General features: G+C 36.1%; 1 protein-coding gene across 1 annotated transcript in view; it reads right to left on the bottom strand.

Moving 5' to 3' along the window:
- Positions 1–12,641, bottom strand: part of sh3d19 (SH3 domain containing 19) — a 33,791-nt gene that overhangs the window by 280 nt on the left and 20,870 nt on the right. The window contains exons 9-19 of the mRNA XM_084401744.1: positions 12,143–12,231; positions 11,357–11,394; positions 10,933–11,173; positions 8,825–8,893; positions 8,552–8,695; positions 8,342–8,417; positions 8,017–8,147; positions 5,657–5,727; positions 5,233–5,459; positions 3,180–3,226; positions 2–176 (exon numbers count right to left, since the gene is read on the bottom strand). Coding sequence (XP_084257870.1) covers positions 2–176; positions 3,180–3,226; positions 5,233–5,459; positions 5,657–5,727; positions 8,017–8,147; positions 8,342–8,417; positions 8,552–8,695; positions 8,825–8,893; positions 10,933–11,173; positions 11,357–11,394; positions 12,143–12,231 — 1,308 coding nt within the window. The remainder of the gene's footprint in view (position 1; positions 177–3,179; positions 3,227–5,232; positions 5,460–5,656; positions 5,728–8,016; positions 8,148–8,341; positions 8,418–8,551; positions 8,696–8,824; positions 8,894–10,932; positions 11,174–11,356; positions 11,395–12,142; positions 12,232–12,641) is intronic.

The following is a 12,641-nucleotide window of genomic DNA, read 5'->3' as shown; positions in this document are numbered from 1 at the left end:
CCTGTAACAACCTCTACAAAGGCTTTGGGGAAGAAGCCTTCTCTGCCATTCATCCTTCCACTCCACCATTCATCATCTATGTGATCCGTGACCAGGATCCTGTCTCCCTGCTGGAAGGGCAGGTCCCCCTCTGTCTCCGCTGTGAAGTCATACAGTGCCACAGCCCACTCTTCAGCCTGTAGAGACACATCAGACATCTCACAGATAGAACACTTCACATTAGAGGTCTTCACGGGTCCACTTCTATCTGAAAACCCGAGGTACGACCCGAGAGGGTTCGGGTTCAAAACGTTGATGAGTGCCTCAGACACCAGTGGGGTCTGATATTAGTAGCCTCTGGTCTTGGGTAATTTTAAATAAATATGCTTTTAAGAAAATGGACCTGTATTAATAAAAATGATTATTTTAAATGTTTAGTTACTAAACAATATTTTATTACTTGAAACAAATACATATTCTATGACAACTATTCTTTATTATCCCACTTTCTCTATCCGCGCTCTGCAATAGAGAATGTGAAGATGCATCACATCGTGTTGCATGCTGGGACGGCGGCGCCATCTTGTGAGGATCACTCACTGCTACTGATACTGAAATTGATACTGATACCTGCTTATATTTTGTTTTGTTTGCTTAAATTGTTGAAATATAGTGGGAAAAAGAATGATATTGAGATGATATCGCATTAATAATAGAAAACATTTGCTATGATCTTGGAACTTGTTAAAAAGTGTAGGTTTTTTATTTACAGTGAGCAGATGTTTAGTATTAGGTTATGTTGAGTAGAAATCAATAAAAACATGATTTTAAAGGTTAGTCAAATGCACATAAGATAATCCTTTAGGAACAATAGCAGAAAAACAGCAGGATCCTCATTCATAACAATATGGCGCATGAACAAAACAGTTACCCAAAATTCAACATGGCGTGATGTCGACTTCACATTCTCTCTATCGAGGCTTTCGAGAGAAAGAAATCTGGGATTTTCTCATTAATATTAACATAACATGTCATTTGAAGTGCAACATAAAGCTTATGAGTGGTTTGTCATGTTTGTATACTCAAACAAAACAATACATTCTTTCTGACTTTCACAAAGTAGATATAAGCTACATTATCTGGCAACAGGGCTTAACAGCGTACAGTCGTGGCCAAAAGTACTGGCAGTGATATAATTCAGTTTAGAGCTTCAGTTGCTCTTGTGGTGTTAATTCACATTGTTTTCAGATTAGTGTGCAGAGTGATCAGATGCATTTTAAATAATTGCAAAAAGCTTAATTGGCCCCCCCCAAAAAAAAATTCACAGTTTTTTGGCCCTGGGACAAAACAACCAGCTAATATCATTTCACTAATCATATCAGCACATGGGAAAGTGTGAACAAGTACTAGTCAGGTGAAATCACGTATCATTCTGATTGGATTATAAGAGCAGACTGATTGTTATAAAAGGAGGGAAGAAGTGCTTCCGATCATTATGTTCTTGTGTCAGCAATTGTTACCTCCAAAGAAAGACGTTCAGGCATCACTGCATCAAAATGGCCTCACATGCTGCAATAGCACCTGAAAGAACCATTAACTGGATCATCAAGAACTTCAAAGAGATATGTTCAACTGCACTGGAGAAGGCTTCAGGACGTCTCAGAGTGTCCAGCAAGCGACAGGACCTTCTCCTCCTGAGAATTCAGCAACAGAATCGTGTCACCACCTGTGCAGAGCTTGCTCATTATTGGCAGCAGGTGGGTGCGAGTGAGGACAAGACTTGCTTTTCATCCAAGAGAGTGGGCTCTCTCACAATTCTGTCCAAAAGCACTGCCATGAATAAAGAATGGTATCAAACGTCCTACAAAAGCAACTTTTCCCAACGATCCAAGAGCAATTTGGTGATGATCTGTGCATTTTCCAGCATGATGGAGCACTGTCACAAGGGTGATTGTGAAAGTGATAATGATAATGAGTGATAATGAAGTGGCTCAGAGATCATTAAATGGCCAGGCAATTCTCCGGATCTTAATCCCATAGAAAAGCTGTGGTCAATCCTCAATAGGCAAGTGGACAAGCAGAAGACCACAAATTGTGAATGTATCGCCATCAGTCAGGATTTGGCCCAGAAGTTGATATCCTCCATGCCAGAGCGAATTGCAGAGGTTATGAAGAAAACGGGTCAACACTGTAAATATTGACACTTTGCATCCATTGAATGTTTTTGCCAATAAAAGCCTTTAAAATTTATTAAATCCTTTTCATTGTTTTTCAGTATTTTTCAAAAGAAACATGTGAAAATATAATCTACAAATACTGAACCAGAAAACTTTGCAAAATGTATGTCACTGCCAATACTTTTGGCCATTCTGTAGCCAACATAAATGTTATGAAGAAGGATTAATGAGTGAATTTCATCTACGAATAAAGTAGGAAGATTGGGCATAATTTTTAAATCTAAACCTGCTGTGGTGTTTCTTATTTGCCATCAGACCGGGTCAGACCTTTGCTTTTTTTCTTTGTATTAATTTATGCACGTCAGCTTTGGGTAAGAAGTGTTCAAGTCCGGTTCGAGTACAGATCTTAGGACCAGAGAAGACCTTTTCTTCATATTATGAAAAAATCTGAAGTGAATGTTGGATGTAGAAGTGTTGGTTTAAAAAAAAAAGTACACACAAAAATAAGGTCTTTTTTTTGGCCATTTTTGTTTTCTCTGTTTTTGTTTTCCCTTTAAAGTAAGTTTATTTTTCCAACCCCATAGGCAGATTTTTTGTTGTTGTAATTTTAAGCATACACTTTTTACAGAAAACAAGACTCAATATCTGATGTAAATTTTGCTTCTCAAGTAAATGTATCTTGATTTAAGAAATGGAAACCGACAATAATACTGAGAAAGAAAATCAGTTTTTGCAGTGATAATCGAAAAACAAAAAATATAGGGTGGGGACTTGGTTCCATGTATTAGTTGTTGATTGGATTTTAAGATGTGGGTGTTGCACTCAAAAGTGCAAGGGGGTGGGGTTGCATAAGTCACCGGAAAGTCCAGTTATGACATTTTAATTACATTTTTTTGAAAGGAAACATGCATAGATTAATTTTTCACAATAAGATCTATAACAGTTAGTTTTCATTTCATCCCAACTTTAAGTGCTATTCACTACTACAGAAAAGAGATAATGTGACAGATGGGGGAATGATACCTCACTGGCGTTGTAAGACGTTTGTGTTTTAAACGAACCAGCCTTTCCTGAGAAATAAAACACAATATATTAGATCTATAGCCCAGAACAGAATATCATGTAACCAAACACATGCAATAAAAGTACAATTCATTACAAAATGCTGTGCACTTTTAAATGTACACTAAAGATTGTCCCAAGTCCTTAAATTAGACATATTCTAGCCCAATTCAGCCAAATATTTCAATTTTAACTCGACTGACTCCTCAAAGAGTCTGCACTAAAATCTATTTTACGAATGAATCTGACTTTATTACTATACAGTAGATGGCTGTAAATTTGCGCCATGAGCCAGAGAGAAGAGGAGCAGCTGTCCTCAAGAGGTGAATCTCCCTGTGCACTGCAGTGTAATGAATAATATGGAGGGTACAGTTTCACACAGCCCTTAATGATACACAAACAGAAGGGCGAACTCTTCAGATTCATGCCATAGGGAGAACGGTCCACTCATTGAGTCATTGGGACACTGATGCTGATACTGATCTACTGGTGTTATATGTAGATTAGCAATATACAAATGGCTGGATTATGGACAGTTCTAGAGCAAACAATGTGCTGCTGTTTTATGAAACTGAGTGGCAAATTGAAAATTCCTGGTTCAGAGCATTTCAGAATTGCGTCGAACCCTGTTCCTTTAAAGAAGTCACAATGTAAAAATGTTGTTGTGCTCAATTCCATTAGAATTTTAAATCAACTGAAGACTGTTTTGAATATTACGCGTCCTTCAGTGCACCAGTCCATTTGTGATAATCATAATTTTTTTGCCTGGCCAGTCAGATAAGGTATTTTCACTGACCATGATTAAGGACTTCTATATTGATGGAAAATTTGCCACTTTCGAGCACTTGTATAAAACCTTTGATCTCTTCCAATCACAATTTTTCCGATATCTACAGGTGCGCCACTACATTAAACATTCTTTTACTGAGTTTCAGGAGTTACCTCAGGATCATTATCTGTATGATCTTTTTGGTCAACCCCCTAATGCCAAACAGTTGGTGACAGTTTGTTTCTTTGTTTGTCTCATTTTTTCATCACATTAAAGCAGCATGGGAAAATGACACCGGAATTAATATCTCAAACGAAATTTGGGAAGAAGGACTGAAGCGAATCCATACCTGTTCTGTTAATGCAAGATTACAACTTATTCAGTTTAAAGTGTTGCATAGATTACACTATACCAAATCTAAACTTAATTAAATTTACCCTTCAGTTTCCCCGTTATGCGATAGATGCAAGAGCTCTGATGGGACGCATGCTCATACTTTTTGGTTTTGTCCTGAGATTTCTGAGTTTTGGAAGAATATTTTTCTGTGGTACTCAAACGTTGTTGGAGAAGATATCAGTCCAGATTTGGGATTAGCTTTGTTTGGATGTTCTGACCCTATATTAGCATTGACACATTCTAAGCAACTGTCTCTTATGTTTGGTATGGTGGTGGCTAAAAGGGTGATCTTGATGGACTGGAAGTCCACTGTGCCACCCAGCTTTCATAAATGGCTGGCTGAAATGGTTGCTGCCCTCAAGCTCGAAAGGATTCGTTTTTCTAGAGTGGATGCTTCTACAAAATTGGATAAAGTCTGCGGCCCCTTCCTTAGGCATCTTTCTAAGAGTTGAAATATGTTTGAGCCTATATGTAATATGGATAACTTCTCTCTTTTATCTCTTCACTCCATTGTTCATGTTTTGTTTGTGTATGGCTTTAAGGTGTAATTTCTCTTTCTATCTGGTGCGGGTTGGGTGGGGTGTGTTTTTCTTTCTTTTCTTTTTCTTTTTCTCTCCTTTGTTTGTTTATTTTATGTATAACATACTTTTTGTATACATTTTGTCCAACTTTGTTTGTTTTGTGTTTGTATAAAAACTGTTAAAAAATTAAAAGAAAAATTGCATAATTTGGGTTTACAGTATTAGTATATACAGTATGAGCCATGAATGCTCAGCAGTATCTAGATCAAAATGTTTAAACATTAAATGAAATGTGCATAATTTATGGATATATTGTTTGGGGTCTTACCAGGCAGCGCAAACTTATTTTGAGCAGGTTTCTGCACTGTGGCTGGAGGAAGATCCTCAAGCACTTCCACATAGTTGAGAGGGAAAATGCCAACATGGCCATTCACTTCCCCACGAGCCCACTCCTCTCCCACATATTCTTTGAGCCAAATCACATCACCTTCAGAAAATGAGAGCTCATCGCTCCGCTCTCCGTCAAAGTCAAACCTTGCAACACACCTTGGGCTTCTGAGGAAAACATAGGGACATACAATATGACTGGAGTATTTTGAAGGTAATCAGATTAATTGTCTACTTGTGTTTGTCAATGTAGCATAGCAAAAGATCTGATTTAAAATTAAATCTGTTCATTTATTTTGTCATTGGGATTGGGAAAATAATTTATTTTGTGATTCTCACAATCGATTCCTGCGAGAATGACTTACCTGACAGGCTCGGGAGATGGTTTGGTTTTCCACTCACTTCTGGATGCTGGTGCAGATGTATCAGGCTTGTTCTGGAAAACAAGATTATTGGTACTGAAAGATACAAATGACTTTTATCAGTCCTACACAAACCAACTGTAAACACAATAGGACCTTTTTTTCTCAACAAATGGTCAACTACAGGAGGTGCTTAATCTTAATTGATAAAATGTTGACCGTCAATTTTATGAAGAATTTTTTTTATAATATACAAACTGTTTCTGATACTTTTTGCAACCCTGTTACCTAAATTTAATATAAAAAAAAAGAAAAAAAGATTGTGTGATTTTGTAATAAAAAAAACTAAAAAAAATAATAAAAAAAAACTAATTATTATATATATATATATAGTGGTTAAATTGGGCCGGTCCTGATGTGCCTGTTTGCAGTCAGTTGCCTACTGGATATTATGTCACATAAAATTTGATGAAAGTGATGCTTTTGAAAACATATTTCTGACAATAAATGAAAGATTTTTGAAATGGCATGTCTATTTTGTCTCGGTGGAACTGAGATCTGAGAACAATCGGAACACGGCCGTATTATTGTTCAACTGCTTCTCGTTGTCAGTCGACCATTATCGCGCATGCCATGCGCATCTAGGTAAGCTACTACTCAAATGTACACAGCAATATATAATGAATGTTCCTGGGAGATCCGTAGATGCGCGGGATGTGGATGCGCGCAAAAGTTCCAGAACCTTCTACCGCCTTAAAAAAAAAAAAAAAAAAAAAACTCACGAGTTGCTGGCCACCGCTGCAACAGCAGATCAATTTTGTCAAGTTCAGCACAACGTTGGTTGTACAAAAAGTGCCCTGGCCTTGAATGACAAGGTAAGGAAAATATGTTTGGCACATTGTATGGGTCACTATATCATAACAAGGTAATACAATGTGTAATCAAGTGATGTCAGGGTTATGGACGTGACATTTGCAGTAAAAACTTGAAATATAAATTCTCAGAAAATGCATTTAATACCAATATATTGAAACTGTTTATACATCCATACTCCCTTAATAAAGGAGTCCAGTCCAATGTTACGTACGTGAGTGCTCTGAAAGCGGCACTAAAAGACTGTTTAAAACTTTCACTGAGACCTCAAACAGAAAGCACAAAGCCTTTCTTTAAAATGAATTTCGTTTTGTATTAATTGTACTTTAATTTTAATCAATGTTTCATCAACCAATTGCCTGGATTTAATAAATAACAAGTAAATATACTTTACTTAGGGGCGCCGGCGCGTGAACTGGAGCGTCTCATAAATTAACCAAAACTCAGCGTATAAGGTAGCCTACTTGCCTGACAGACCTGAGAAATATAGAAAGCTTGAAATGTCTTCTTTTAAACAGAGCAATTCAAAACGAAAGAAAACAGACTGCTGCTTGTGTAATTTTTAGAAAACACTTGTTTATTAATAAACAATTAAAATGTCTCCTTGCTATATTTTACATATTCATAATCATTACTTTTGCCGGTTCGTTGTGACAGCTTTTAGGAGATTTTTTGCAATCCCTGTTTTGGCAGGGGGAAAAAACTGATCCGAAAATGTAACGAAACGTTGTAGAAATATAGTGCAGTAGAAAGTATAATAATTGCTGCAAAATGTAACGAACTAAAAGTCAAAAGTAGCCTATCGTTACATTCCACCACTGCTGATTAACAGTAGCCTAATGTAAATGCTAAATGTCCTAATACCTGCTGATACTACAACAACGCAAAGTATGCTCTTAACCTTGCAGTTTTTCACATATCATGTAAGACTCAATTTCTCCATTTCTTTGCACAAAACTCTCCAGAAAATGCCATCTAATGGTTTATTTTTTCAAAAAAAAAATTCCACATAATAAATCCCAATTTAACCCCTATATATATATATATATATATATATATATATATATATATATATATATATATATATATTGTTTATTGTGTGATAAAATGTATAAAATATGTGATAAAATATATGTGTGTGTGTGTGTGTGTGTGTGTGTGTGTGTGTACAAATACAGCAGAATAAATAACAAGATTGTCAGTTTAGCCTAAAATAAGATATCACTCAGTAGGGACTAGTTAATTTTAAACAAAATATTTGTTAAAGTTTACTAAATTAATTTAAATAAAAAATATTTGTAAAAACTGAGAAAATGTTATCAGATTATATATACTTGCTGTACAAAGGGTCCAAATTATATCAATATTCAATTCAATATCAATATTTTTTTAATGTTTTAAATCTACTAGATGGGATTTGTTCCACTAATGCTTTAAAATAAGTCAAGGGACATCATCTACTCATCTAAAATACCTTATACAATATTTACCAGTGTCTTGACGTAGTTAATGGGGAAGAACCCAGACATATTTCTGCATGTTCCCATGTACCAGTCACTGTCCAGCTGTTCTACATTAGACACCACATCTCCAGCCTGTAAAGTCAGCTCTCCCGGCCCCTCTGAAACACAAACACATAAACATGTATGATTTTTTTATGAGCTGCCTCACAACTGCGATTTTAAAAGAGATTTTACAGAAACATAATTAAACAGTACTGTATGTGGTGATTATACTTTGCAATAAAGCACTATGCATAAATATACTTGCTTGGAAAATAGACCTTTGTAATTACACAGAGCAGAACTGTCTCACCTGGAGTGAAGTCATACAGGGCTTGCACTTGTAGTGATCCAGTATTTTCCACCATGCCACTAAAATAACTATTTTCCTGTAGAAACACATTGAGAGCCAAGATAGTATGCTGACATTACAAGACAGGATAGTAAACATACAATATTTCAGGGATAATACACTTACTTACTATTACAACCAATATTAAACACTGATTCAACTATTGATTACCCGTGGTACTGGATTGTTGGGTAAATCTGTTAAGGGTGTGATAATCTTCATATGTGTTTTCCGCACTGTGCCCTTAGCGTTTCCTACTTGACATTCAAAGTTTTTGCTGTCTAATTCTTCAAGTAAGACAAGGACTTCATTTTTCTGTAGGGAATAAAGAATAGAAATGTTTACATTTCTAATAACTGAAACTCACTGACACTGACAAAACCATCAGTAACTTAAGAAGACGGCACTATGGGGCTAATGTGAATGTATTGACTTTGAGGTCACCTGAAAGGAGAGCTCCCCAGTGTTAGTGCCATTGTAGTCAAAGTCAGCAATGCCGTGGGGGATCTCAAGCTGTGTAAAGAGTGCAGAATTGCATCATTTTTTTCAGTTCTTCTGTAATATCATTAAAGCTACTCTATATAACTTTTTTGATAAATAAAAAAAGAAAATAAAAAATTATATTAATGAGAGTGCAAAAAGAATCCATCTTCCAAACCATGTCTTTACTTTACCCAGATACACTGATAAAAAATTTAAATAAATCATATTTTAGAGCGGTCGGGACAAATTGCATATACGTCATTCACCTGTGTAATAAAACCTGAACCAACATTACCTTGGCTTTTCAGAGGTGCCAAGAACTCTGAGATTTGAAGATCAAAGTGACCAAGAGATGCTTTTTTTACTCAACAGGTAAGATATTTTACTGAACTGATAGATATCTATGTAGCTCTCTTAGTAGCATGAGCAATTATAACATTTGACCACATTATACTAGCAATCAATATGTCTACTGTTAAAGTCACCATGAAATCTAAGTTGACAATTTTTTAATGTTTTTTAGGGAATATATTGCTTCTTATAAATGATTTACCCGTGCACACCATTATAATTTTTTTGATTCATGTTCCCTAATAATTTTACATTTTAAAAAAGTCTATACGAATGTAATTCTGAAGTTGTAATACACCCAGTGCAACAGGCTAATTCAAGTGTTTTCATGCAAAGAATAAAATTGTCATTACACTGATTGTTGTTAGCTTTTTAATGATATTATCCAAAGGTACATCAGCTGGCAAACCATTAGGCAGTAAAGGCTTAGGAGTCTATTTAAAGGGAATGATTGTGGTGGGGAGTTTGCTCAAACTATGGCAGCGATACAGCGAATAGGTGTGCTAAAAGACGAGGCCGTCCACGGAGCGCTTTCAAAGGCCAATGAAAGCTTACTGCCAGTTAAGCCTATTCAGACGGTAATTGTTTCTCATGGGGTCGTACGGTATTTTCAACATTTACAGGGGTAAGTCTGTGATTTTATTGCCGTCCGAATCCATAATGTCAGTGTTTTTTCTCACCCAACCCGCGTAAAAATCCCAAACCAAATTGCCTACTGTTTTTTGACAAACACTAAGGTTGTGTGGTGATTTAATTGCCGTCCGAATCCACATCTCTGAGTTTACAAGAAAAGATTCAAAATTCACTGTTTAAATCCTTTTTGATCACTGCCGAACACCGTAATGCTGGAAAGTATTTACAGGAACAATATTTCACCACAGCTTCACCTCAGCGATCAAAAATGTAAAAGAGAAGAAAGCACGTAAACATTTTAAATGGGCCGTTATTGTGGCAGCAATATGATACAATTTTAAAATATGTAGACTAGGCTATTATAGGCTATTATAGTTTGGATTATTTTTTATAATATCCCATGAGTCCTAATAAATGCATTTTCAACTATTTCTGAAGTGCTTCTTTTATAAAGAACACAGCTTTCTCACATAATGCAGTGAAGCAGCCCCTGCACGAGTGAATAATTGATTCTCGAGTCCTCGATAACAAATTCAGCACCATCGCCACAGACAGCACCTGGTAACGTCACACGTAAGAAGGTATATCTTAAGCAACTTCCTAAGGTATGGTTCGGGAACACGCCTAGAAATGGTACACCTTTTAGTTAAGTTATACCTTTTGAGTCTTCGTAGGGAGGCTGTGGGCTAAGAGACAACAGCCCAGGTCAAGTCTCGCACTAGGCACTACATTTTTTCTTGTTTGAGAAGCTGTTTCACTCACATATCACTGTAAGGAAAAATATAGTATTGCCATTTCCATTTCATGATGACTTTAAGGCCTTTTAATGTAGACTTTTGTTACTTGATTTATTTATCAAGACTTTATTAAGTCAAAAACAAGAGTGTAAGATATGGCACCTGCTCAGATTACATCTCTTTTAGATTTCCATGTGTACACTGGTGCCGTGAACCACATTCCTCTGCGCAGAGGAGCAGTGGCGAAGCACAACCAAAACAATGTTTTATTTTTCAACCATTAGAAGGCAAACATTTACATAGTGTGACTTTCAATCAAGAAAATATGCAAGTAAAATAACATCTCACTGTGTATTTGTTGTAAAGACGATGTCCAGGGTTGGGTCTAGGCGGTAGAGCAGGTCCCTTTTTCGAAGCTCTGCGGTTTTGTTGCTGCCATTGAGGTTGTTGTTGTTTTGCTGGGACTATTTGTGAAAGTCCCGGATCTGAGGGCTTACGTTGGGAGCCATCTTTTCGTGGAGGAGGCGGTCTTCCCGGGCCTGTTTTAGCTGGTGGTGGGCGAGGAGGCAGAACCTTTCCTCCACTGGGCCTGAAATATTATTTACACGGAATTTAAGGGCACAGTACCAGAAGTGTTCACATGTTATCAGCATTGAAACTCTTTATTCACTGGCTCATACTGCCAACCCATATATCCATTGAAAAGAAAAACATTTATAAGGTTGAGAAACCGATATTAGGACAGCTGTGAATAAATACAGGATTCAGTTACCGTGGTGGAAGAGACATGTCAGATGAGAAACTCAAGTCCTGAGAAAAAAAAAAAAAAAATCAAGAACAAAAATATTCAATGTTTAAGAGAAGTCACTGTTTTCTTTCAAGACATATTTTATACAGTAACAATGTAAATACAGAATACATCATAAAATAAGATAATATTGTTCATGGTTTGTCACAATTGTTTAAGATAGAAATACAATTTTTGGAAAATATCACATTTGGAAGGTAGCAGTAGATTATTATTATTATTATTATTATTACAGTATATATTATTATAAAGGTAGACATGAATACTTGTCCAACATATCACAAGTGCATGTTATTGTGGCAACCTAAGTACTAAACATGATGTTATTATTATTCCAGTAGAAAGACTTAAACATTACTTTGTTCGAATTTGTTCAGCAAGATTCTTTTTAAACTGTTGCTTCTTAATGACAATAGCTGACTTGGAAGAAACGTTTTTACACTTATGTCCATTATAGAGTCCATACTTGGCAATGAGAATGTAACACATAATACCCAAAATCGAGCATACACTACATAGCTAGAAGCATCTGTATTCACATACTTGCAGAATATGTTTCAGACCTGAGGAAAAAGTGGACAAGAAAAACAAAGAAAAGTCCCTATTATTACGTTTAAAACAGCATTCTATCCTAATCGCTATCCATTTCCATTCTATCCTAATCGTTATCCATTTCTATTAGCTATCGCTAATATTCTATCCACGCTTTAGTGCTTGTTGCACAGCTGTTGCAGGTTTATAAGGTCTTACTTTGCGAGCGGGTTTAGCAGGTGGAGGTGGGCCGCCCACAGGTTTTTGTACAGGTAAAGGAGGAGGAAAATCTGCCGTTTCTTCAGGGTCTGAAAAGCAGAAATCCATTCACTTACCATGCAATAATGCATCATATTTTATGGATATGGATAGAGAGTATTAAGTTTGGGGGGGACATAATACTTTTATACAGCATGGATGCATTAAATTGATTAAAAGTGACAGTACGTTCTTTTAAATTACATACATACAATGTATCATGGTTTTCACAATTCTTGAGCTGCACAACTGTTTTTAACACTGATAATAATTAGAGATGTTTCTTGATCACCAAATGAGCATATTAGAATGATCTGTGAGGCATCATGTGACATTAAAGAGTTTGACTAATCATGACTACTTAAAATTCACTTTTGTCATCACATAAATAATTCAAATATATTTTAATCAAATAAATGCAGCCTTAATGCCCTTACAGAAAAAACACATGAATTTCACA

The sequence above is a fragment of the Rutilus rutilus genome, assembly GCF_951802725.1.
Source record: "Rutilus rutilus genome assembly, chromosome: 2".
Taxonomy (NCBI): Eukaryota; Metazoa; Chordata; class Actinopteri; order Cypriniformes; family Leuciscidae; genus Rutilus; species Rutilus rutilus.
Note: the sequence above shows the minus strand (reverse complement) of the source record. Positions and strands in the feature narration are given on the sequence as shown.